Genomic DNA, 26,039 nt, shown 5'->3' on the forward strand with positions numbered 1-26,039 from the left:
GCGTGTCGTGCGGTGTCGCTAAACACAAGGCAAAGTTGTACCATTGGATGGTGTAGCGAAGAGAGTATTGGTGGTTGATAGTAGTACTCCTAATAGAAGACATGATTGAGGTGAACCAACCTATAATTAGATGGTTAGGAGCATGGTAGTATCTTCAGTCCACCTGAGTTCAAGTCCTACATTTGAGATTGCTGCTCATATTTTTTTGAATTAATTTCAGGTTTATCGGTGATGTGCGTTTAGTAGGAGAAGACATGCATGTCGATCACGAAGACGTCTGTAGCAACTTCGTTAATTTCAAAATGATGTGATGGCTCAGTTTCTCGAAGAGTTCGTAGGAGTAGAGTGTGCATGTGTGTGTGCGCGCGCGCGTGTGTTTATAGAGACGAACGTATATGTGCGTATGTATGAGTGTCAGCTGTACCATGTTAGTAAAAAGCACGGTTGAGCCTGGCCCGGTAGAACTTGCACCGGCTAAGATAAACCTACACCCGCAGACCCCGAGGAGACGTAGCGTATCTACCCTCCTACGCTAGCTGTTCTTCTCGGATCCGTTGATCAGAGAGCTTCACCAAACCCCCAGTTAACTAAGATTATATTCCCTTAATTCGCGTGAGCTTAGCTAGCAAGCACATGCAAGGATATGCATGATCACCAGCATGCGCCCACCAATCACATGCGCCAGTGGATCGTCACATGCATAAGCCTGATTCGACCCGACAACCCCACTAATTAAGCAGAAAACAAGAGATGGGAGAGGAGGACAGAGGTCGTAACATGGTCCGCTGTACCACGCGCGCTAGTATCTCGATCGCGGTTTCCGCATTTCCGCTGCACGTTACCCCGCCGCTGCTAGTGCTAGGTGCCATCGATCGCCTATAAAATTCGCCAAGACGCCGTGTGCTGAGCCCATCCATCGATCCGCGCTGACCCCTGTCGGGTGTACTCAACTTCCACCACTAGCTAAGCTCCATCTGCATCCATCCATCCATCCTCCCATGGCGTCCGTGAAGCTCGCCGCCGCCGCGCTGGCCGTCGTGCTCGCGTGTGCTGCGCTCGCCGCGACGCCGGCGGCGACGTATGCGGAGTACCGGCCGGAGCCCGAGCCCTGCAAGACGCAGGCCATGTACTTCAAGAACTGCCTCCGCCTCGGCCACTGCGAGAAGTGCTGCTTCGGGGTGGTGGCCAACCCGGCGTGCTACTGCGAGGTGGAGCGGGAGGCGCTGATCGAGTGCGCGCCTGGCCACCACTGCAGTCGCGCCGACAAGAAGGTCAAGATCGCCGAGATGAACCTCCCCTGCATGAAGAACCTCAAGTGCAAGCACGCGTGATGGGCCGTGGCCTCTTCATCACGGAACCCACCTTATTAGCTGCTTCCTACTACAATGCAAGTATATCGATCTCGTGTTGTGTGCCTGTTTAGTTTGTTCCGACTGCGTGTGCTGGTTGTGTATGATATGATATGATGTTTCTGCTGATTACTTGTTTCTCCAAATCGTCATCGGTAGTACGTTTCTACGTTTCTATCATGTATGTGCTCCTACTTGTTTGTCCGCTATGACAACACTAATTCCTATGCAATTCTTGGTGCTAGGACTGCTAGCTAGCTAATTGTAGTCAACAACTCGAGATCACACAGCACTAAAATGAACTCATCAATGAAAAATGCCTTTGAGAAAATTATGCATACTAAAAATGTACAATGTGCATGTTAACTGTGTATAAATATATTACTAATGTATACGAGAAATGTTAAACCTATTTTACGTTGAGTACATACTCCCTCCGTCCCAAAATAAATGTCTCAACTTTATACTAATTTTAGTATAAAGTTGTATACTAAATTTGAGACACTTTTTTTGAGACGGAGAGAGTAGTACATACTCCCTCCGTTCGGAATTACTTATCTCGGAAATAGATGTATCTAGAACTAAAATACATCTAGATACATCCATTTCTTCGACAAGTAATTCCGAACGGAGGGAGTAGGTTGGAGCATTTTCATAAAAAAAAAAGTATCTCCATCTGATGTATGTTGATTAAGCTAATTGATCCCCGCTCTGTTATGCTGCTGCCTTTGCAGCCTTGTGAGGAACTTCATGTCTACCTGTTACTTCCTCTTTGCCTTCATGTAGTAGTACTTCCGTCCTGATTTATTGGTCCCCTTCGTATTTTATGTCAAACTATGACCATAGATTTACTAATAAAATGTTAATACATGTCAAAAAAAAATATCGTTCAATTTGTATTTAAACATATTTCGATAATATTATTTTTACTATATATAACTTATATTTATTAGTAAAAATCATGGTCAAAATATGACACTAAAAAAAAGGGGGCTAATTTTTTATTTTTATTTTGAGGATTACAAGGGGACTAATAAACCGGGATGAAGGTAGTACTTGGCTAGGGATCTCTTTTCCTGTGCATAGGATGGATCGGAATCGTCTGCATAAATTATTATTTTGAAAGAAGTATACAAATCACCCTCAAATCCACTCTTTGGGATACATACCCCCCTGAACTCAAAACCGGGACAAATAACACCCTGAAATTACTCAAACCGGGTTAATAACCCCCTTGAGCAGTTTATATGTAATTTGGAACGGTTTTTGTCCCCCCATGATTCTGATTAGGCGCTGACTGGGCAAAGAACGCTGAGTAGGCCAGTGTGGGTCCCATTAGTCAGATGGTTGTCTCGTTTCTTCCTTTTTCTATCGTCTCCTTCCTTTTTTCTTCGTCAGAGCGCTCCACCTCTAGAAGAATCGCCTCCCCTCTTTCAATCGCTAGGGCTTGGCAATCGCATGCGCCGTCCGCCGTCACCTCCCTCATCTGTCGCTCATCCGTAGCGGGCGGAACCAAGCCATGTGTCCAGGTGCGTCTCCCTCCATCTCGGTCGCTCCTCTGTTTGGGTTCAGGTGTCGTTCGCCGACGGAATCGTGAACGCGGGCGGAATCACGTGTGCTGTAGAGGCATGGGTTCATATGACAGGAATTAAGCGCTTTAGTGCTACGATTTTAGGGGTAGATGTGGCTTTTTGGATGATGCCCTGTTTTGTCAACTGTGTTCCTCCTATCTTATGCCCTGTTAGTTCAGAAAAAAGTGGCCATATCTCTGTGAACCGATGGCCATATCTCTCTCTCTCTCTCTATCTTATGCCCTGTTTCTCCTACAGAGTAAATGGGAGAATTTGTTGTGGGTGGTAGCCCTGTTCCTATGATAGTTCAGAAAAAAGTGGGGCTGACTGAACTTTGAATGCAAGGAGAATTGGTAGGAAAAGGAGCGACCTTTCAAGATAATTTGGTGTAGGAAAACTGGCACTTTCTCCTACAGAGTAAATGAGGCTGAATGAACTTTCAGTGCACATATTTTTCTGAATTTATTGTAGATGATTTTCCTGTTTGGTTTAGGACAAAAGTGGACATATTTTGCCTGAATGAACTGAAGTTGCACGGTACATACTTTCAATGCAGAGTAAATGATCTGGCATGCTTGACTGAATGTTACTTTTTCCTATACATTCTTTCCTGAATTTTGTATGGTCAGAGCTAAAGATTCAACTTTATTTGTTTTCTGAATCTCAATTCTTCCTGTCTGAATTTGTAGGTTCTCCTGGTCCCGATCCATTGGACAACTTCTTTGTCAGGTTTCATTACTATGGATCATTTCAGCAAGTGGATGGAAAGTTGGATTACATTGGGGAATTGGTGGCAGAGATGTTCATTCCAAGGGATAATTTGTCCTATAAAGAATTATGTAACTATGCAGAAGATATTCATCAAGTGGAAAGAGGTCACTACAGAGGTACTTACAACTACAAATTACATTGGTTACTTCCAGGAAAAAAAGTCAGTGATGGTCTTATGTTCATGTCGGATGATGATTCGGTGAAGAGGATGGACATTGGAATAAAAGATGATGGTTATGCTGATGTTTTTGTTGAAGAAATGAACATGCCAATTCAGCAGGAGCACTTTCTCCGTGATAAAGAAATGCACCAAGACCAAACCATGCTATCTGGTAGTGATGAGCAGTTTGACATATGTGTAGGTGATGAGCAATTTGACATATATGCAGGTTTGTTGTCAGTAAATGTAAGAGAAACTTACTCTAGGCACAAAGGGACAAAATTACCACTTATTAGTGTGAAAGTTGTTGACACAAAAATGGTTGATGAGATGGTAAGTGCTGCTGAAAAAGCTCAAGTTAGTGCATCATCTGCTCATGAAACAGAGAGAGAAGTTGCGGCAGGTCCAACTGAGTTGGAGGCACACTTTGGTGCAACTGAAGTTGTCGTACCTCCTAAGATGGAAGTAAGAAGAAGGGAGGTTGCTGCAAATGGAACTAAAACAGTAGCACAATCTGTTGCAACTACATCTGAAATAGTGCGACAGTTTGATGTAAGAGCTACTGAAACAGAGAAAGAAGTTGCTGTTGGGGAACGCAGTAATTTCAAAAAAATTCCTACGCACACGCAAGATCATGGTGATGCATAGCAACAAGAGGGGAGAGTATGATCTACGTACCCTTGTAGATCGCAACGGAAGCGTTGACACAACGTAGAGGAAGTAGTCGTACGTCTTCTTCCCGATCCGACCGACCCAAGCACCGTTACTCCGGCACCTCCGAGTTCTTAGCACACGTACAGCTTGATGACGCTCCCCGGGCTCCGATCCAGCAAAGCTTCGGGGATGAGTTCCGTCAGCACAACGGCGTGGTGACGATGATGATGTTCTACTGACGCAGGGCTTCGCCTAAGCACTACAACGATATGACCGAGGTGGAATATGGTGGCAGGGGGCACCGCACACGGCTAAGGAACGATCACGAGGATCAACTTATGTGTCTAGAGGTGCCCCCCTGCCCCCGTATATAAAGGAGCAAGGGGGAGGCCGGCCGGCCTATGGGGCGCGCCAAGGGAGGGGGAGTCCTCCTCCTAGTGGGAGTAGGACTCCCCTTTCCTAGTCCAACTAGGAGACTTGGGGGGGGAGGAAAGAGAGGGAGAGGGAGAGAGAAAGGGGGGGCCGCGCCCTCCCCTCCTAGTCCAATTCGGACTCCCTTGAGGGGGGGCGCGCCACCTCTTGGGCTGCTGCCCTCTCTCTCCCCTCAGGCCCAATAAGGCCCTTTACTTCCCCGGGGGGTTTCGGTAACCCCTCCAGCACTCCGGTTTTCTCCGAAATCACCCGGAACGCTTCTGGTGTCCGAATATAGCCGTCCAATATATCAATCTTTATGTCTCGACCATTTCGAGACTCCTCGTCATGTCTGTGATCACATCCGGGACTCCGAACTAACTTCGGTACATCAAAATGCATAAACTCATGATAACTGTCATCGTAACGTTAAGCGTGCGGACCCTACGGTTCGAGAACAATGCAGACATGACTGAGACAAATCTCCGGTCAATAACCAATAGCGGGACCTGGATGCCCATATTGGCTCCTACATATTCTACGAAGATCTTTATCGGTCAGACCGCATACAACATACGTTGTTCCCTTTGTCATCGGTATGTTACTTGCCCGAGATTCGATCGTCGGTATCCAATACCTAGTTCAATCTCGTTACCGGCAAGTCTCTTTACTCGTTCCGTAATACATCATCTCTCAACTAACTCATTGGTTGCAATGCTTGCAAGGCTTATGTGATGTGCATTACCGAGAGGGCCCAGAGATACCTCTCCGACAATCGGAGTGACAAATCCTAATCTCGAAATACGCCAACCCAACATGTACCTTTGGAGACACCTGTAGAGCTCCTTTATAATCACCCAGTTATGTTGTGACGTTTGGTAGCACACAAAGTGTTCCTCCGGCAAACGGGAGTTGCATAATCTCATAGTCATAGGAACATGTATAAGTCATGAAGAAAGCAATAGCAACATACTAAACGATCGGGTGCTAAGCTAATGGAATGGGTCATGTCAATCACATCATTCTCCTAATGATGTGATCCCGTTAATCAAATAACAACTCTTTTGTTTATGGTTAGGAAACATAACCATCTTTGATTAACGAGCTAGTCAAGTAGAGGCATACTAGTGACACTTTGTTTGTCTATGTATTCACACAAGTATTATGTTTCCGGTTAATACAATTCTAGCATGAATAATAAACATTTATCATGATATAAGGAAATAAATAATAACTTTATTATTGCCTCTAGGGCATATTTCCTTCAGTTGCTGCAATAGTTGGTGCAGATAATGATATATCAACTGAACATGTTCCAGCAGCAGATGCACCTCATGTTGGCAAATCCGATGAAGAGGACAGTGAATATGTGCCAATACCTGATTGTAGTTCTGGAGAGGACTCGGAGGCAGAGGAACTGGGAAAGCTTGCAAGAGAGATTAGGAGGAATGAGAGAGCTAAGAAGCTTGGGCGGAGAAGTGGAATTATAATGCAAGACAATAAAGTACAATGTAAATCTGATGATGATTTGGATGCTGGTTTTGAAACTCCATATTTTGACTCTGATGAGGATAACTTCTCTTATGATGAAGAAAGTGATGGAGAAGGAGGTACCACTATGGTTAGAAGGAAGAGCAAATGGCCTAGATTTGATAACAAAGCTGAAAAACCCAACTTTCAGCTTGGCATGGTTTTTAGAAGCAGAGAGCACATGAAGAAAGCAGTGATTTCCTATGGAATTAAAACTCACAGGCATTTGTTGTTCAGCAAAGATGAACATGACAAAGTCAGAGCATAACAGGTCTCTGTTCAACTATAATAGAGCACGGTTGGCTCAATTCACAGTTGAAGGAGCAAAGGACATGATGAATACAGACCCAATTCACTGGAGTAGGGCTTACATGAAGCTGGGAAGCTACTGTGATTCAGTTGACAATAATATGTGTGAGTCATTCAATAACTGGATCATGGAATCAAGATATCTACCTATTATATCTATGCTGGAGTGGATAAGATGCAAAATTATGGTGAGGATACAAGAATGCATTACCAAGTGTTTGAAATGGCCAGGAATCATATGTCCAAACATATTTAAAAAACTGAAGCAGAATATAACAAGATCTGGAAATTGTCATGTGATCTGGAATGGAAGAGATGGGTTTGAGGTGTTAGAGCATGATAAATACAAGTACACTGTGAATTTGCAAACTAGGGTTTGTTCTTGTAGATATTGGCAGCTTTCTGGTCTACCCTGCTGCCATGCAATAAGCTGCATCTACAAGAGCTCACAACTGTTGGATGCATACATAGCTGAGTGTTATTCCATTGAGGCTTACAAGAAAATATACTCTCATGTGTTGGAGCCATTGGAAGGTCAGTCAAATTGGCCGGTTGCTGATCATGTGAGGCCACAAGCACCTGGTTACATCAAAATGCCAGGAAGGCCAAGGAAAGAAAGGAAAAGAGAAGAAGGAGAAGCACCAAAAGGGATAAAAATGAGCAGGGTGGGTGGCCAAATCACTTGCAGTTCATGCAATAGGACAGGCCATAACATGAAAAGTTGCACAAATAATGCTGCTGCAACTAAGCATCATGGAAATGCACATATTGTCAGAGAAAGGTCTAGGAAAAGGAAACTACAGAAAGAAGCCTATGAGGCAGAAACTTCAAAGAAATCAAAGGTAATGTGCTGAACATAAGTAATTTCAAATGTTTACTACATTCTCACATGTCATATTATACCCATGTAGTCCATAAGTTTTAATGTGTACATGTAATAGGTTGAAGAAGTTGCAAGGCTGAGCAAGGGAAAGGCTGTAACTCAAGACCTACAAGTGCATGAGTGCAGACGACCTACAAGCATTCAAATTAGGGAGACAAATTCACAACCAAGCTCATTGCCTGTATCACAACCAAGCTCGCTGAAATATGATAAGCATGCTCCAGGCGGCAAGGCTAGATCAGCAAAGGTTCAGAGAAGTGCTGCTACTCCATTTGTTCCACCTAAACAAGTTACAACTTTGCCACAACATTGTGTCTTCAATTTGGCTGCATACAAAGAAGCTAAGAAAGGCAGAGCAGGTCCTCCAGTTTGATGTTGAGGAGTCATTTTTGTGTCAAGAGTCATGTCATGTAATATATATCTATATGGAGCCGTGTATTTTCTGTATATCAGGCTACTATGTTCTGTATTATAAATTAGGATTGGTGTTTCAGATGATCTTTTCATACTAGCATACAGCATCTCTGTATTTTTTGTAATATTTGGTTCAGATGATCTTTGCATACTTGCATACAATATCTTCATATTTTTTTGTAATATTTGGTTCATTGCAGATGATCTTTTCATAACAACATACAGTATATTTGTTTTTTTGTACTATTTGGTTCACTGCATATTTTATGCTGTTCATAACAAGATACAATATATTTGTTTTTTTTCTAATATTTTTTTTAATAGAAAGACTGTAAGGGAACCCCTACAGTATAATTGGTGCAACAAACCCAAATTGCAAGTACCAGGCCAACAATATATTTGGTTCACTGTAGATGATCTTTTCATAACGGCAAACAATATATTTGTATATTTGGTTCATCGTAGATAAAACAGTGTTGCATACATCACAACACATATAAGAAGATCAGATATACATTCTGAATCTTTTCGTATCAGCATACAGTATACATTCTACATAAGAAGATCAGACATAAAACTGAGATTTTGCATTGTACCAAATTCTGAATCTTTTCACAACACTTGCAAGAGGCATCGTACCAAATTCTGAATTTTGCATAAGAAGATACAGTACAAATTCTGAACCCTTTTAACAGCATTCATTCTGAATCTTGGTTAAAAGCTTACAAAGCAAAACAGCATACATAAATGACTCCTTCACAAACCAGCTTCTTCCTCTTCTTCTTCTTGACTCCTTCACAAACTAGCTTCTTCTTGACTCCTTCACAAACTAGCTTCTTCTTCAGGACAATCATTTCCAAGTGTGAAATGACAAAGCAGAACAGAGCAAGCACAAAGAAGAACTGCAGTTTCTGAATCTTATTCTTCAAGACATCAACTTCTCCACGATGCTTGACTTCCAAATCACACACATACGCATCCAACATTTTGTTCTTCAACAAGTTGGTGTTGAGCAAATCATTTTCATTCCTCAGTCGTTCCTTCAGTCGATACACAACATCGCGTAAATCACCAAGCAACAGATTCACAAATGGAGTGTGCGGATCATCATGCCAGAGAAAATATTTGCAGTCAATTCCCTACACACATAGAGCAAACAATTACCAACAAAATAAGAAGCAAACACACCAGAAGCAATAGATTAGCAGATGAAAATTTAGTAGGCAGAGAAATACCAGAGAAGTATATTATTCCGAAGGTTCAGACTTCAGACAGTGGTGTACCATGGGTGGTGTGTGTGTCAGATGTTGTACTAGTTCACCAATGTGTTAGCTTCAGCTTGTGTTACCTTCAGACAGTGGTATATGCAGTCTCGGATCAGATTACCGTCAAATCGTACGCGCCCACGGTAATACGAGCCTACGCAGCTAGCTTGAACTGCTGCCCCGGAGCGGAACGCCATGCCTACCCGCCCATCCGCACCAGGTACCTGATCGGGTCCTCGCACGGCTGGCTGCTCACCGCCGACGATAGGTCCGAGAGGGTGACCAGGCTGTTGGAACCACCCGAGACGACGCCATTGCTTCTGGAGGTCGACGGCGAGAGGAGAGCAACGAGAACAGAGGAGAAGCAAGGGTTCATCCGTGGATTCGGGTTGGGATTGGCCGAGAAGCCTAGGGGTTCGTCCGCTTGATTGGGGATTTTTTGCGTGAGAGAGAGGGAAACAGAGGAGAAGCAGGGGATAACTGACTAATGGGACCCACGCTGGCCTACTCAGCGTTCTTTGCCCAATCAGCGCCTAATCAAAATCATGGGGGACAAAAACCGCTCCAAATTACATATAAACCGCTCAAGAGGGTTATTAACCCGGTTTAAGTAATTTCAGGGTGTTATTTGTCCCGGTTTTAAGTTTAGTGGGATATGTATCCCAAAGAGTGAATTTGAGGGTGATTTGTATATTTCTTTTTATTATTTTTGAGGGGTGGAATCGTCTGCACAAATATTTCGTCTTTGCGCAAACAGGCCACGCGCTCAAGGCCTACTAACTGCAGCCCAGTGGCTAGTCAGCCATTTAGTGCGGCGAGTCCAAACCACGGCTCGCCTGCAGGGACTAGTACTAGCCAGGACCAGTAACAGCGTGCCAAGTCAAAAACAATGGTTATACAATGTAAAACATGTTCGTGTATTTCAAAAACAAATGTTTCGTAGATTAAAAAAATGTTACATTTGCAGACATGATCACGAATTTCAAAAATTGTGTTTGTGACATTTCAAAAATGTCTGTACAATGTAAAGAAATGATTGCATAGTTCAAAATATAGTATTTTATCATCCATAAATTCTTCCATTGTGTATTTCAAAAATGTTTAACATGTATTTACAAAAAATCAAAACATTTTTTGTAAAAATGTTAATCATATATTTGAAAAATGCTAAAATGTGTATAAAAAATATTCTAGATGTATACGAGAAATGTGCATCATGAGATGAAGGACCTTGGTGTATACGAGAAACGTGTACGAGGAGGTCCAGTCGTTTTTATCTCAGAACTTTGAGATGAAGGACCTTGATGCGGCTAATGTTATCTTGAACATCAAGCTACTGACAGATAATGAGGGTGGGATCACACTTCTGCAATTCCATTATGTTGAGAAGGTGTTGAGTCATTTTGGATACTCAGACTGCAAACCATCTCAAACACCATATGATCCTAGTGCATTGGTTCGGAAGTTCGAAGGCACGGCTAAGGATCAACTGAGATACTCTCAAATCATTGCTTCACTCATATATCTGGCGAGCGCAACGAGGCCTGACATCGCGTTTGCTGTGAGCAAACTGAGCCGGTTTGTTTTGAACCCGGGTGATGTGCATTGGCATGCTATTGAGAGAGTTATGCGCTATCTGAAAGGTACTATGAACTACGGACTTCACTATACGGGATACCCGTCGATACTTGAAGGGTATAGTGATGCGAATTGGATCACTGATGCTGATGAGATAAAGGCCACAACTGGGTATATGTTTACTCTTGGAGGTGGCGTTGTTTCCTGAAAGTCTTGCAAGCAAACGATCTTAACAAGATCGACAATGGAAGTAGAATTAACAGCATTAGACACGTCTGGTGTCGAACCAGGACGGCTTCGAGATCTTTTGATGGACTTGCCATTGGTTGATAAACCTGTTCCGACTATCCTTATGAACTGTGACAATCAGACTGTCATCACCAAGGTGAAGAGTTCAAAGGACAATATGAAGTCCAACAGACACATAAGAATGAGATTAAAAGCTGTCAGAAAATTAAGAAACTCCGGACTCATAGCGTTGGAGTATGTCCATACGGCTAAGAATCTGGCAGGTCCCTTTACAAAAGGGCTATGACGTGTTGTGATAGATAGTGCATCGAGAGAGATTGGTATGAGACCCACATGAGTTGCCATGGTGGTAACCCAACCTATGTGATCGGAGACCCCGTGAAGTAGGACCTGGAATTGATCTTTGGAGGACTACTGTCTTAATGTGTTCCAAAGCTTATGTAAGCAAGATGCTATCCTACAGAGCGATCTTTGGAGGAACACGCCTATATGAGCCCGACTGCTGGTCACGGTCTATGAGATTGGGGTGATCTCTAGTAAACTCATGAATATGCCAGGAGTGTGACTTATATGCTCCACCCGAGGGGTCAGCATTCGGCAGCCTAGTACTAGTAAGACATGTGGTGAAGCTTCTTTACGCCAAACTGACAATTCAAGGCATAGTCCATTGTCCAGTTGTGAAGAAGTGTAGCTACTTGCTCTAGGTGAAGCTCAACTTTAACAGGTCTTCACTAAAACACTGGTATATCGAAACAACAATTGGAATAGAGGACACAATGGGCCCTCGAGATCTGGTGAGGGATTGCTAAAATTTGGGCTGGGCTTTAGGCCCATCTAGCAATTTCTGAAAATCTCTAAGGGCCCATGTGGGTTTATTGATACTAGGTGTAGTGGGAAGTTTAGTCTCACCCCGCGAGTGGAGGAGTTGGACCTCTTTATAAGGAATTGGCTTGCACATGCTATTGGAGCTTGAGAATATAAGAGGCCCTCGCGTGCTCCTCCTCCGCCGCCCGCCTCGCCACACCACGCCTCGTCACGACGCGTCGCGCCGCGGGAATGAGCCTAGCCGAGCTCACACCTATGCGCTTATTTTTGCCAGTCACTAAGGGAGAGTTTCTAACAGCTAGGCCATGATCTGAGACGTCGGATCGTGGGCTGTCACGGACTCGGACGTGGGTCGAGCCCACGTCTCTTCACGCGGTTGTGCCTATACATCAGAGTCAGAATGTCGTACGTGGACGCCAATCGTTCCACATCTGCTCCACGCGCACGCCAAACGTTCCACATCTGTTTGCTTAGTGCGTGCATGTTTAGATCAGAGTCAGAATGTCGTAAATGCAGTCAATGCCATACTAGTGATTTATCTATGGATTAAGGGAGTGTTCGGAGGCACTCCGCTTGCAGACTCGGCTCGCCGAGTCAACGGAGTCATAGGCTAAAATACTAAAGCTGAAAAGTAGGTGCTCCGCAACTCCTCTAATTTCACGGATCTAGTGGATATTCAAACAGGGCCTAAATTAGTCACAAAATTGTTTATTTAGGCTCTGCTCCTGGAGCAGCCGGAGCGGAGCGGCCCGCAGCGCATTTTTCTGGAGTCGTCAAACTGGCGCTCCGTCCGCTGGAGATAGGGATGGCAATGGGTAGGGTATGGGTGGGTACAAACTCCTTCTACCCAAACCCATACCCATAGAAACTTTTTATACCCACCCACTTCAATACCCATGGGTATAAACTGACACCCATGCCCATACCCATCGGGTATCCTATACCCAATGGGTATCCATTGGGTGCAATATATAGCATTCAAATTCTTAAGAGGTAGAGAAATGAGTTTAAAATTCAAATGACCATGGTAGAGTAGTATAGCACGTATGTGGCCTCCTTCAGTGGGTGGCCTCTTGGAAGCATCAGGGGAGTATGAGCAGCGGTTGGTGGAAGGCCGACGTTGTGGAAGGCGGTGATGGGAATTGGGGATCGCTGGATTGAGTGTTCGACAAGAGTCTGGTAGCAAAGAGTCGATATTTCATCTTTTTGAGGAGTCACATAGGATGTATGAGGAGTGGTGAGCAGGTGATTATGAGCCTATGAGTTATGACTTGTTTAAGGAATATGAGATTTAGGGTTGGACCATATGAGTTGGATGCTAATCCCACATGTTATAAGAGTTATTTTTATTTATTAATTTTTTTTGGGTATCTATTGGGTTATCCATGGACACAATTTCTTACCCATGCCCTACCCATATATTTTGTGGGTATGGGTACCCATTAACCGTGGGTAGAAAATCTCTTCATGTCTTGCTCATACCCATTGTTTTTGGATAGAGTACCCGCAGGTACCCATACCCATGGACAAAACTGCCATCCCTAGCTGGAGAGCTGCCGAATGTATACACAACCAGCATGCGCCCACCAATCACATGCACCAGTGGATCGCCACATGCATAAGCCTGATTCGACCCGACAACCCCACTAATTAAGAAAACAAGAGATGGGAGAGGAGGACAGAGGTCCGCTGTACCACGCTAGTATCTCGATCGGGGGTTCCGCGCTTCCGCTGCACGTTACCCCGCCGCCGTTCCTAGGTGCCATGGATCGCCTATAAAATACGCGGACACGCCATGTGTTGAGCCCATCGATCCGCGCTGACCCCTGTCATCGGGTGTTCCACTTTGCTTCCACCACTAGCTAGCTAAGCTCCATCCATCCTCCCATGGCGTCCGTGAAGCTCGCCGTGGCGGCGCTGGCCGTCGTCCTCGCGTGCGCCGCGCTCGCCGCGACGCCGGCGGCGGCGTACCGGTTCGAGCCCGAGCCATGCAAGACGCAGGCCATGTACTTCAAGAACTGCCTCCCCCTCGTCGACGTGCCCGAGAAGTGCTGCAGCGTGGTGGCGGACAAGGCGTGCTTCTGCGAGGTGGAGCGGGAGGTGGAGATCCAGTGCGCGCCCGGCCACCACTGCAGCCGCGCCGACAAGAAGGTCAAGATCGCCGAGATGAACCTCCCCTGCCTCAGGAACCTCACTTGCAAGCACGCGTGATGGGATGGGCCGGCACCGCGCGCCTCGCCTGCGCCATCGATCGCCTACCTTAGCTGCTTCCTGCTACTACTACTACAAGTATCGCATGTCTCGTTTGTGCACCGATCGATTTCCACTCGAGTGTGCCTCTTTGGTTTGCTCCGACTGTGCGTGTGTGCTGGTTGTGTGTGATATGATGTTTCTGTCGATGATTACTTGTTTCTCCAAATCGATCGGCATCATCATACGTTTCTATCATGTATGTACTCCTACTTGTTTGTCTGCTATGACAACACTAATTCCTAAGCAATTCTTGGTGCGAGCTAAGCTAACTGTAGTCAAGAACTCAAGATCACACAGCACTAAAATCAACTCATCAATGAAAAATGTCTTTGCAACCTTGCCAGGAACTTCATGTCTACCTGCTGCTTCCTATTGGCCTCCCTGTAGTAGTACTCCACTAGTGGGACGCGGAGTATCTGAGCTCGAGCTCAAATGAGCTTGGATGAACAATAAAATATAAAAAATAAATGAAAGCATGTTCAAAAAATTCTAAAAAAAAATTGTGGTATACTTTGACAAATGTTCCAAGTATTTGCAAATTTTTATCATGAGATCATATTCATGGAAGGCGTGACAAAAAAGCAAAATCGATGCTTCGAAAATGTACATTCGCCACTAGGGATCTTTCTTCCTGTGCAAAGGATCGATCGGAATCGTGTGCATAATTTATTTATTTTTGAGGAAAGACAGCCAGGCTCTATTAATAATTCATATGAACATTTACTGGTATAACAAGAGCACCGTGGGGTGAACCCAACCAAAATATGTCTCCGCTGAGGAAGAGTAGTACCAAGCCTATCTATCTTATGAGCTTCATGATTTGTAGCTCGAAATTCATGCACAAAATTACATGAAATAAAGGATGTTTCTTTTTGTTTTATCTCCCTAATGATCCCTCCGAAAGCGCCTCCAAAACTGACCCGGATTCCATTCACCACTTTTGTTAAGTCAGATGCAATATAAAGGTGTTCCAAGTTTAGATCTTCCGCAAGTGATGACGCTTCCCTACATGCTATTGCTTCTAGAGTGAGACCTGACCACACGGTATTGCTTCTAGAGCGAGACCTAACCACGACTCGCTTGCTGGGAGCTGGTACTGGGCCAGCCCAGTAACCGCGGGCCATGTCAAAAACAATGTTTATACAATGTAAAAAAATGTTTCTGTATTTCAAAAACAAATGATTCGTAAATTTAAAAAATGTATGTTACATTTAATAAAATGTTCATGAATTTCAAAAATATGTTCGTGACATTTCAAAAAAAATTGTACAATGTAGAAAAAATTGCATAGTTAAAAAATAGTTTTTTATCATACAAAAATTGTTCCAATGTGCATTTCAAAAATTCTTAACATGTATTTGAAAAAAACGTTCAAAACATTTTTTTGTAAAAGTGTTAATCATATATATGAAAAAACATAAAACATGTATAAAAATTGTTTTAGATGTATACAAAAAATATACAGCATGTATGAAAATAAATAGACATTAAAAGATCTATTGGAAAAAAATGTTAATCATGTATGCAGTGTCATATAAGGGATTAAGGGTCAAAATTGTTCTATTTATCGAGTTCAGAGAAAAAAAAAGTAAATCTAAAAAATGAAGCATCCCGTTCATCCTCCAACTACCGAACTCGATAAATAAAACCAGGTGCCGAATTACCAGCAAATAATAGCTACCTGGAACTGGCAGAAGAAAATCAGTAAATAAAGGTGAGTACGCTGCTGGCACCATTACGTGTTTGCTGCAACCGTGTTGGGAGAGGTAAGCAGCAGCTATCACCGTTGATGGTAGTTGGCATTGGCTGAGTGCTCACCGTAGGAATATGAGTTGCCGGCAGGGCGTTGCTGTGAACTCCCATGGTAACTGGCTCCCCACCAGTGATTGAAGGATGGACTGGGTGCCTGGAAACAAACAGCAACTTCTGTTCAGTTTTACTGTAGGTAACAGGACAAAAGCGGTACAACATAGCAGACATGAATAATTCCATGTTTTTAACATGTTACTCCCTCTGTATCAAAACATAAGATGTTTTTTGACACCATGACAGTGTCAAAAAATGTCTTGAATTTTGATACCGAGTGAGTATATGACAATGAATTAGAATAAAACACAGTGTCGAATGTTTTAGCAGTTCCTCAATGAATTCTAAGCGCCTTTATAAACATGGTGCCCATGATTGATTTTCTTGAACTTTCTAATCATACAGCACAAGGAGGAGAATGTTGTAGCAGTTCCTACGGGCGCAGGTCGACTGAGGACACGGGATCATATATCATAAACTTCACAAGTTTCTTTACCTGATGAGGTCCAAATGCTCTGCTAGGTGCCGTCTGTTGCTCCTGCGTTAGTGGCTGCTGCGACAGCGGCTGATAATTGTCGTAGCTACACATGTCAGGACAAGGGCCCGTGGCGCATACATAGGGTTGCGGCAGGGTCCGTCCCATACGTTGAAACATTGTGGTGGCGATGGCGGTGGCTGGAGTGGCACGTTCTGGTTAATGTTGATGTATGATGATCAAATATGGGAACATGGGAAACAGTGCATTTGAAACGCAGCATACCAGAATGTTTTGAGGGGGCATGACATTGACGGGTACCCACCGTAGCCGGGCTCCGCGCACCTGTTGAAGCATAGCTTTCAGAATATTCGATGGTTTGATGGTGTAAAACAGATCAACATATGGCACGGATCTTCAAAGAATAGTGTTCTCATAACACAGTAAGATAAGAAACCTGCCTTGGACGTTTGTTCTTGGATTCATATGAATCAGGCTCACCGACGCAGAACTACGGACACGAGGGAGGCAACTTTAGCCGGTGGGAATTCTTTGAAATATGAAAAGCAGGACATGATAGAAAAATACTTACAGGCGTATTATTTGGCTCATTTGCGGAGCTGCCCTTCTGCGTGATCTGGATTGCTGAGACTTTAATGCCTACAAATAACGAAAAAAACTCATAAGCAATGCCATAGTAGTCATAAACCGGGACTCCGTAGGCATAAACCAGACAGGCATCTATACAAAGATTAAGATATATCCATAAAGGCAAGATAGAAAAACCAGATAGCCAACAACATTGTGTCATTGTGTGTAGCCACTGAAAGGGTCTAAGCAGCAAACAATAAAATTCACAAGTAACAAGCATGTTGATATAACAAGAGAAAGCCAGCAACAATTACGTGGAGTCATTTTCAGATGGTTCGCCAATGCGCAGGGATGGCATATTTGCTGCCAAGGGGGGCATCCTCCAAAAGGGTGCTCCCCGGGTGCTTCCACTTTCAGTGTCTTCTTGGCAAGATCCACAGCAATCACCCATCTACTTGAATCAGTCAAATGCCTGGATAATTTGAGGTAAAGAATGGCATTACCATCTTCGCACAGGGTGGGCCAAGCCGAGTACAGGTTCCTGGATGGCATGATTCTAGTGGATTCATCATTCCCTTGGCCTGACCGTAACGCCGTGTCATCGACCGAAATGTCATCAACATCGACGATGCTTCCCTTGCGCCAGCAGTCGGACCCTAGCTCCCTGGTCCATGTCATGGCACTCCAACCGTTCATGGTGCGCAGGATCTTGGGCTTGATGTGTGCATGCTTGCGCTTGCTTATTGCGATAAGGTCTGAATCGTAGAGCACATCCTTGTCCCTGGGGTCCAGCAGCGGCTCTTCTCTGATCTCTGTCACGATCACACGGTGCTCCACCTCGATGAACTTGATGAGACCATCAACGCAGGCGACATCCCAAAACTTCTTCAAATAGCTAGATTGTCGGTTCTCAGGCAATGGCGCCGGCAACGGGATGTAGCGCGCGTGGAGCGGTCCCTCCTGATCCTAAGAGCATCTCCAACAGCCACGCTAAGCATCGCGCGCAAAAAGTCTGTTTACCGCGCGCGCTGCGGCTGGTTTTGCACGCCTGCCAGCGCGCGCGCGCCGCTCCAGCAGAGCGCAAAAATGCAGCGCGCGCGACTCGCCGGGCATTTTGCATATATGATATTTTAGACAAAAATGAACATGTAAAATTTGACACAAACAAGTTGATGAATAAAAGTTCATGCCCACAAGTTCAAAATCATGCCCACAAGTTCATCCAACCAAGTTCAAATGCAAACTAAAGTTTAAGACATGAAAGACACATCAATCTTCATCTTCCTCGTCTTCATCTTCGTTCTCATCTTCCGAAGACGACTCTTCCGCCTCCGAAGATGAGTCTTCCTCCCTCTCCTCATCACGCACCGCATCACGCACCGCATCATGTGAAGCTCCGACGGTGTTGGCAAGATCTTCAACGGCATCTTCATGGGAATGTGTGTGAGAAGGCACATCGAAAGACATTGCACCCATGGCGGCCGGAGGTGCACCCATGCCTCCCATGAGAGAAGCAAAACTCATGCCTCCCATGGCGGCCATAGCGTCGGAGGGTGCTCCAAAGCCACCCATGCCTCCCATGGCGGCCGGAGGTGCACCCATGCCTCCCATGGCGGCCGGAGGTGCACCCATGCCTCCCATGGCGGGCGGATGTGCACCCATGCCTCCCATGGCTCCGAAGCCACCCATGCCTCCCATGGCACTGAGGCCATCGCCACCCATGGCGCCGAGGCCACCGCCACCCATGGCGCCGAGGCCACCGCCACCCATTGCACGAACCAAGGCTCTTTTTTGGATCAAGACTTCTTATTGGGCAAGATTGACATACTCTTTTTGCGCCGCATTGAGGTTAGATGTGTCCAAGAAGAACAGGTGCTTCTCCATTCCAACAACTTAGCTCGCTCCTCGTTGCTCACTTTCCTCTCCTCCAAAGCCACCTTTCTCTCCTCGGCCGCCACCCTTCTCTCCTCGGCCGCCAACCTCCTCTCCTCGGCCACGGCATCTTGGTTCCTTGCCATTTTCCTCACCTCATTGGCTTCGACCCTTGTCTTCACAATAGTTTCCATAGCATTTTTCAGCTCATCATCTCCTTTCCTCTTCTTCTTTTCGGTTTTGTCTTTCTTGCACCCATCCGGTCGTTTTGGCTTCGAGTATGAAACCGAGTTGGGTGTGGGGCTTCTCTTGTCGTCATCACTTGATGCATCATCCTCCTCCTCATCATCATTAATCTCAATTGCTCGCTTCCGTTTGTTGCTCAAATGCAAATCCTCCAAACCATCACGCTTCTTCCATTTCTCATCATCCTTTAACACTTCATAGCAATGAGGCAAGGTAAAGACCCTGCCTTTCTTGATCTTCCCCTTCTTGGTTGTCCTTGTCTCTTCTTTGAACAAGTTTTGTGCAATGTTGTTCTACAAGAAAAACAAAACAAGTTAGCACTTCGGTCACCAAAAATAAGTATGATGAACATATATGAGATGCCACTTACTCGATCATCCTCATTTGTGCCACTTGGGTTAATCTTGTCAACTGCCTTTTGTACGGCCGCCCACTTTTGACAATCCGAGTTGATTGTCGACCATCGGGACCGAAGTGATCTCTCGGAGCGGTCAATTCTACTCAAGTTGTGAGCATCAAAGTGTTCTTTCATTCGCCCCCAATACGCGTCTCTACTTTGATCACCTCCAATGGATGGATCCCTCGACACTTGAAAATAAGTATGGCATAGTAACTTGTCATCGTTGGTTGAGTAATTGCCCGTTCTTCCTTTCGGCGCCTCGACAATTCCCTCACCCTCCTCGTCCACCTCAAACTCATGGTCTTCGAAATGGATGTCATTGGTTTGAGACCAATGCGAATTGTTGGACCCAACACCCATAGTGGACATGTATGCATCATCGTTGAGACTACAAAGTTTTTTGAACAATGCAAATAAGCTATCTATATGTGATGATGATGCATTGAAAAAATAAGAAGAAAAGAAAAGTTAGAAATTTTTTCACCTTGGGGGCATTTCGTCGAACATGTGGTGCGCGTCGGCGGCCGGCTCAACGAGTGAGCTCGCCGCCGCTTCGGTAGCCGCCGCGGCCGTCGAACGCCCTGCAAGCTTCTTTCCCCTCGCCTTCGTGGTGCCGGAGCCGTTCGCCGCCTTGTTTTTCTTCGCGGATGTTTTGCCCTTCTTTGTCCGCGCCGCATTGGGGACCTTCTTCGACGGTGTGGCGGCGACACGGGACAGCGCCGGCGCGACGCCACCCGGCGCCGTGGTCATTCGTGGCGGCAAGAAGAGGCTGCACGCGAGGCCGACGCTCGGCAGAGCTCCGGCGGTGGCGACGCCAGCGCTTCCCGCGCTAGGGTTTTCGGCTGCGGCGGCGGCGGCGGCGGGGGGTCGCGGCTGTACAGCGGGGTGCCGGTGTGCGCGTCCATGGGTGGGTGGCAGGACGCCGGCGCCGGCGCGCGCGGGGCGTAGGACGAGGAGAGGAAAGAGTGCGGCGCTCGCGCTCGAGTGTGCCGCGCGCTGTAGCTGACGCCCGAAATACGCCGCGCGGGTAAGTGTTTTCAACCGCACGCCTAACCCGTTATAGCGCGCGTGCTGAAGCGACCCGCCGCGTTGCGCGCGCGCGCTAAAACGGCCTAATTTGTGGCGCGGCGCTAGTTTAGCACGGCTGTTGGAGATGCTCTGAAGCACGTCGCACACCACCATGCCTTGCTGAAAACAGACCCACGCCAGCACGCCGTATCCCAGCGTGATCACCTTGTCCGGCCAGATCGCGTACTCCCCGGGGCATGGGTTGATCACCTCCTTGCTCCTCCACGTCCTGTCCTCGGACGAGTAGATGTGGAGCTGGTATTCCTTAGAGCTGTTCGCCGCGCTGCGGAGCGCCGCCAGGAGGTAATGGCCGCCGGCATCCTCGCCGCGGGGGCGGGGCACGATCCCGAACTCGTCGACTTGGCGCAGCAGCCGCCCGTCTTCGTGCTCGGGAAGCGAGATGCAGCGAGATGCTCTCGAGGGACGGGGACCTGGGGTCGCCCGTGTAGACAAAGTACTCCTCCTCGTCCTTGCTGTAGTACTAGCCCCAGGCGAAGACGGCGCGGAGGAGGACGAACCTGCCCTGAGCGCCCACCACCTCTGGCGGCACCTTCAGGGCGGCGACCTTGGAGCAGTGGCAGGTGCAGAAGGACACCGCCGGCGGGTCCGCGATCCAGAAGGTGACCTCCACGGTGTGGTTGCCCGTCGTCGACCTCGCCTTGGCCGTGGCCGTGGTGTCGTTCCTGCTGGCGGCGATGTACGCCTGCTGGGAGAGGAGGATCGACGCCGGCCAGGGGGAGGCGCTGGCGGCGTCGCCGTCGGCCATCGATCCGCCTGACGTTTCAGATTTCGATCGGCCCGGTGCTAGGGATTGATCGAAGGAGGCGCTCGAGGATTTGGGGATTTGCTTTTGTTTTCTTTCTTTTTTTGACGGGAGATTTGGGGACTGTTAGTTCGTGGGCTTCGATTTTAACCTGCTGGGCTTCTGTTTGTACTGACAGTTTTTATTTATTTATTTCCCGTGTTCTTCTTCTCCCTTCTTGTGTGCACACAATTTCTATCCATCTGCGTTCGAGTTCTGGAGGAATGCAGATTTTTTTCTTGCGAGCTCAAAAACCTTGTATTACTCAATCACAGTATCATTACAATCCTCAGCAACTAACTCCAAAACTTCAGGACGACCCGACCCTAACCAAGTCATAGTCCTATTATTAAGACGACCAAAAAACGCTAACTTAGGGCATCTCCAGCCGCGCCCCCGAGAAGCCTCCCCAGGCCACTTTTTGAGCGCCGGCGGGCAAAAAACGCCCCACTCAGGCCCCCAAGACTTCATTTTTCGCCGGTAAAAGCAAAAGTTACAGCCGGCGAGCCCAGCCCACACCCAGGCAACCGGGGGGCTTCTGGGGGCACCGGCGCTTTGTTTTAACCAACCAAATTAGCCCACGTTAGCCACCCACCCCCTCTCTCTCCTCTCCTCTCTCTCCTCTCTTGTCTCTTTCCTTCTGCCTACCCCACGCACACACATCGAGCCGCGTATTTTGCACGCCGAGCTGCACGGGGAGGCGTCGTGGCCGACGCTCGCACCTGCCGCTCGCCTGTGCGGTGGCCGGCGTCTGCGTGTGGCCGGGGCGGAGGCAGACGCCCACGCCACCGCGCCCTGCTCGCCAGGACGGAGCTCGCTGATGAGCGTGCCATCCTCGAGTTCGAGCGCAGCTCATCTGCCAGCTCCACGCCATGTCGCCCCTGTCGCCGCTCGCCGAGTCGGGGTGGCGCGGCCTGGGCGTGGAAGCGAGGCCGACGGCTGCAGCACATGTCGGGCGCGGGCGCGAGCGCGAGGCCGACGGCTGCAGCAGCACCTGCCGGGCGCGGGGCGCGAGGCGAGTCCGTCCGGGCACGCACGCATGGCATGCCCTATTCGCGCGCTCGTCGCTGCGGATGCATGGATCGACAGCGCGCCGGAGATCGTCACGCTAGCTCGCACCGCTGCACCTCGGAGGCGCGCGCCATGGAGTTGCGGCCAAGGTGAGGCCGGACGTGGCTGTGCGCGGTGAGTTGAGGCTGGGCCGGGCGTGGCTGGGCGCTGCTAGCTCGCGTGGGTCGCCATGAACGGGCCGGCACCCACCATGCAGCGAAGCTAGATAGCTAGCCCGCGTGGAACGCCATGCCATCCAACGGAGCTAGCTAGCTCGCGTGGAGGCTCATACTGCCTCGCACGGGCACGGCTGGCGGCGGCCTCCACGCATAGCAGAACGCCGGCGCCACCGATGCCCATGGCGGAGGAGGAAGGACGGGGTGGCCTGGGGTCGTCGTCGGCGAGCTTGAGTCCGGTGTGATGGGCATGCCCAAAAGGTGTTTGTTGAATGACCGGACACTGAAATTGAAAAAAAAAAAGAAAATGTGAACACCTATGAGGGGACGGCTGGGAGACGACACGCCGCCAATACCAAAAATTTCACCGGGGCCTCCCCAGGAGGCCGAAAAAACGCCTCCTGGGAGGCACAACGGCTGGAGATGCCCTTATCACTCTGCGTTCGAGTTCTGGAGGAATGCAGATTTAAAAGGTGGAGTTAGAGAGGATGACTTCCAAGATATGCGATGTAACTTTTACCATTCCGTCTCACAGTATAAAACGTTTGGTAACATAGTCTTGCAAAAACGTTTTATATTGTGGACGGAGGGAGTAGTTTATAACAAGAATCTTGGTTTTTAGTCAAGATGATGCATTCTGAATAGTTTATGAATAAAAAATATTCATTTATTACTGAAAAAATGATTTTCCTACTGAAATGTTTTTATCTGGGCTCTGTCAAACTAATTCTTAGAATCCCTTAGGAAAAAAAGAAATTTGATTCAGCGTGTGTATCGACTCATCGTGTAAAAGTTTTATCTGTTCCCACCATAAATTTCGAATTCTACTGATTTTCCCTTCTTTCATACTTTTGGTTTCTTACTTTTATTTTCTTTTGCTTTTATTTCCTTTTTTCTTTTCTATCGCTGTCTACCAGGGCTTACCACACTTCTTCTTCCGACCTTGCAGCACACATTGACTTTTTCTGAACTAGTAAGCGTACACGTGCAATGCACGTCTCTGCAGTGGCATGTGGGGGGCGATGACCCTACCGGTTGAGGGCACAAGGCGTGTTGAAGCAGTGGACGTCGGGGCGGCGGCCCCGAGAGCTTTGCAACTTCGACGGCATGGACCTCATGTCGTGTGGGTTGCAACTACTACGTGCATGTGGAATGCTTATCTCTTCATCGCCCATGGGAGAGTGCCTCATGACTTCTTTCGGACATGGAAGAGCAGCTTGTTCGGTGAAGCGAGTTCGCTAGCTAGTGTGTGTTTGTGTGGTTGGAGTTTCTTGTGGCATTACGGTGTTCTAGAGAGGGCTTGGCCCTTTTGTTTTGGTTTTTCGTGATTAACTGAAAAGTCTTCTGGTTAATCAATGAAACATCAAAGTTTTTGCTTCGTGTCTGAATTTATTTGCACTCACTCATTTACTCAACAAAAATCCAGATATATCTAATGTGTTTCTTTACCAGTAAAGAAGGCATGCTAAGCAAAAAGGATAACACCCATGCCTGCTTTGAAAATCCACCCAAGATAAAATCAAATTTAGAAGCAAGACCATAAAAAACCTAGAAAGCACAATTTCCTATAGTTACAAATTCATAACGTCCTTTTTCCAATTTCCAGTGAATCATGTTCATAACTTTAATCCAAATTCATTGCCAAGCCTTTGGAATAATATAAAGGAATCATCTACTGAACTGGTGGTTATATATCATACCAAATCATCTACTAAACTGGTGGTTATATATCATACCAAATTCTAAAGGAATAATATAAAGGAATCATGTTATTAACTTTAATCCAAATACATTAATAACACCAGGGGAATAATCCTATAATCTAGCTTCAAATAACACCATCCATTGAATTTAGTTACATTTTTACTAACCAAAACAGTATAATGAAGATAGAAGGGAAGCCGTTATTTCTGAATTTAGACATATTTACATGCTATACTTTATCTGGATATAAAGAGAGGAAATATACAACATGAGATGGAGTAGTGGACTGAAGCGCCCGCATGAGCAGTCAATCTATGGTAGGCAAGTGAATGATGCGGTGCCATGATTGCTATTCACTGGTGACGAAGGGAAGTGGCGGATAAACAAAGGAGATGCCCCTGGCCGCCATGCCTCTCCCCTGGGAGCCCTCCCGTTTGACGCTCGCTGTGTCAAACAGTCGAGGAATTGCACAGGGCGCTCCTCGTAATCTTGCACGCAAGCAGGGCTCCAAATAGTTGAGAATTCGCACAGGGTAACTTGTTAGTATATCAAAAAAGAAACTAATGATGCTACACCAACTCTGCCCTGCTGTAGCAAACATGCAAGCTTACACCAGTGCAAATGTTATTCACATATTACTCTGCGATTCACATGAAAAATATAGACAAGGCCCTAAACATGCCTGATATAGACGTCCAGTAAGTAAAATAGCTAGTCACACACACAGAAAAATCAGAGAAGAACCTTTAGGTAAAATCCCTAGAGTTGATGGGAAAGGCCCCACAAAGCATTGAAAGTTGCAAATTTAGCAGAGCATATAGAACCATGCTTTATATTGTCTGAGAGAACAGAGCAGCCATACGTCTTTTAAGAAATATCAGTCAGATTATAAACAGAGCACCTTGCTAGTTGCAAAGCCTCCTTCAGTACCATCTTTATACATTATTTAGTAAGGATCCCTAACTCAAATTATCCTAACAGAACAGCTCATAATTGTATGCATAATATGCACATAAATTAGAAAAAAAATCAATATTAGAGATGAGTAACATGTCCTAATATAATAAGGTGGATTGGCATGTACGGAAAACAAACATGTGTTGTCCCTCCAAGACATCTCTGCACGCAACATTCTTGGTTCTTTTTCCAGTGGGATGAATAAACTATGTGTAGACATGCAGAAATTATTATCACATTCCAACCGTCGGCATGTAAAAATACAAAGCAATAACTCATTGGCAATAACAAGTACAGCCTTGATCCTAAGCCCATAGTTATTTAGCACCAACAACAATTTATTAAGAAAGAAAAACACCCAGTGGAACGCACCTGAGTTGACCAGAACATGTTGTTTTTTTATTAGAATGGCATTTTAACTTGAAGGAGGTAATAATACGCATCATCTACAACAGAAAGTGCTGGGGGCTACCAACTTATAAGCATAACACTAACCGTCACGTTCAATTCAATTTTTAAGCTCAGACCGTATCTTGAAAACGCGAAGTGCTTTTGCTCAATACTTGGTGCTACCATTGATTTTGCTCACACTTATGCTCTCGGGTGTTGACTAAGGGAGTTACTGGAAAATAGGCCAGTCTTTGATTTTGTCTATCTTTACACTGCAGAT

At 46.3% G+C, this 26,039-nt stretch overlaps 2 protein-coding genes across 2 annotated transcripts; both read left to right on the forward strand.

The window, feature by feature from the left end:
* The first annotated feature begins 894 nt into the window (after positions 1 to 894).
* On the forward strand, positions 895 to 1,481 carry LOC125512891. The gene has a single exon (XM_048677960.1). The coding sequence runs from the start codon at positions 999 to 1,001 to the stop codon at positions 1,329 to 1,331; it is 333 nt and encodes a 110-aa protein (XP_048533917.1). The 5' UTR covers positions 895 to 998; the 3' UTR covers positions 1,332 to 1,481.
* A 12,296-nt stretch (positions 1,482 to 13,777) lies between these two features.
* LOC125512893 lies at positions 13,778 to 14,469 on the forward strand. The gene has a single exon (XM_048677961.1). It carries the CDS (start codon positions 13,857 to 13,859, stop codon positions 14,178 to 14,180), a length of 324 nt encoding a protein of 107 aa, XP_048533918.1. The 5' UTR covers positions 13,778 to 13,856; the 3' UTR covers positions 14,181 to 14,469.
* The last annotated feature ends 11,570 nt before the right edge of the window (positions 14,470 to 26,039 follow it).

The sequence above is a fragment of the Triticum urartu genome, chromosome 6 (assembly GCF_003073215.2).
Source record: "Triticum urartu cultivar G1812 chromosome 6, Tu2.1, whole genome shotgun sequence".
In the NCBI taxonomy this organism is placed as follows: domain Eukaryota; kingdom Viridiplantae; phylum Streptophyta; class Magnoliopsida; order Poales; family Poaceae; genus Triticum; species Triticum urartu.

What these genes read in the sequence shown, in the direction of transcription:
- LOC125512891 (XM_048677960.1), top strand. Translation starts at nt 999, where the DNA reads ATGGCGTCCGTGAAGCTCGCCGCCGCCGCGCTGGCCGTCGTGCTCGCG.
- LOC125512893 (XM_048677961.1), top strand. Translation starts at nt 13,857, where the DNA reads ATGGCGTCCGTGAAGCTCGCCGTGGCGGCGCTGGCCGTCGTCCTCGCG.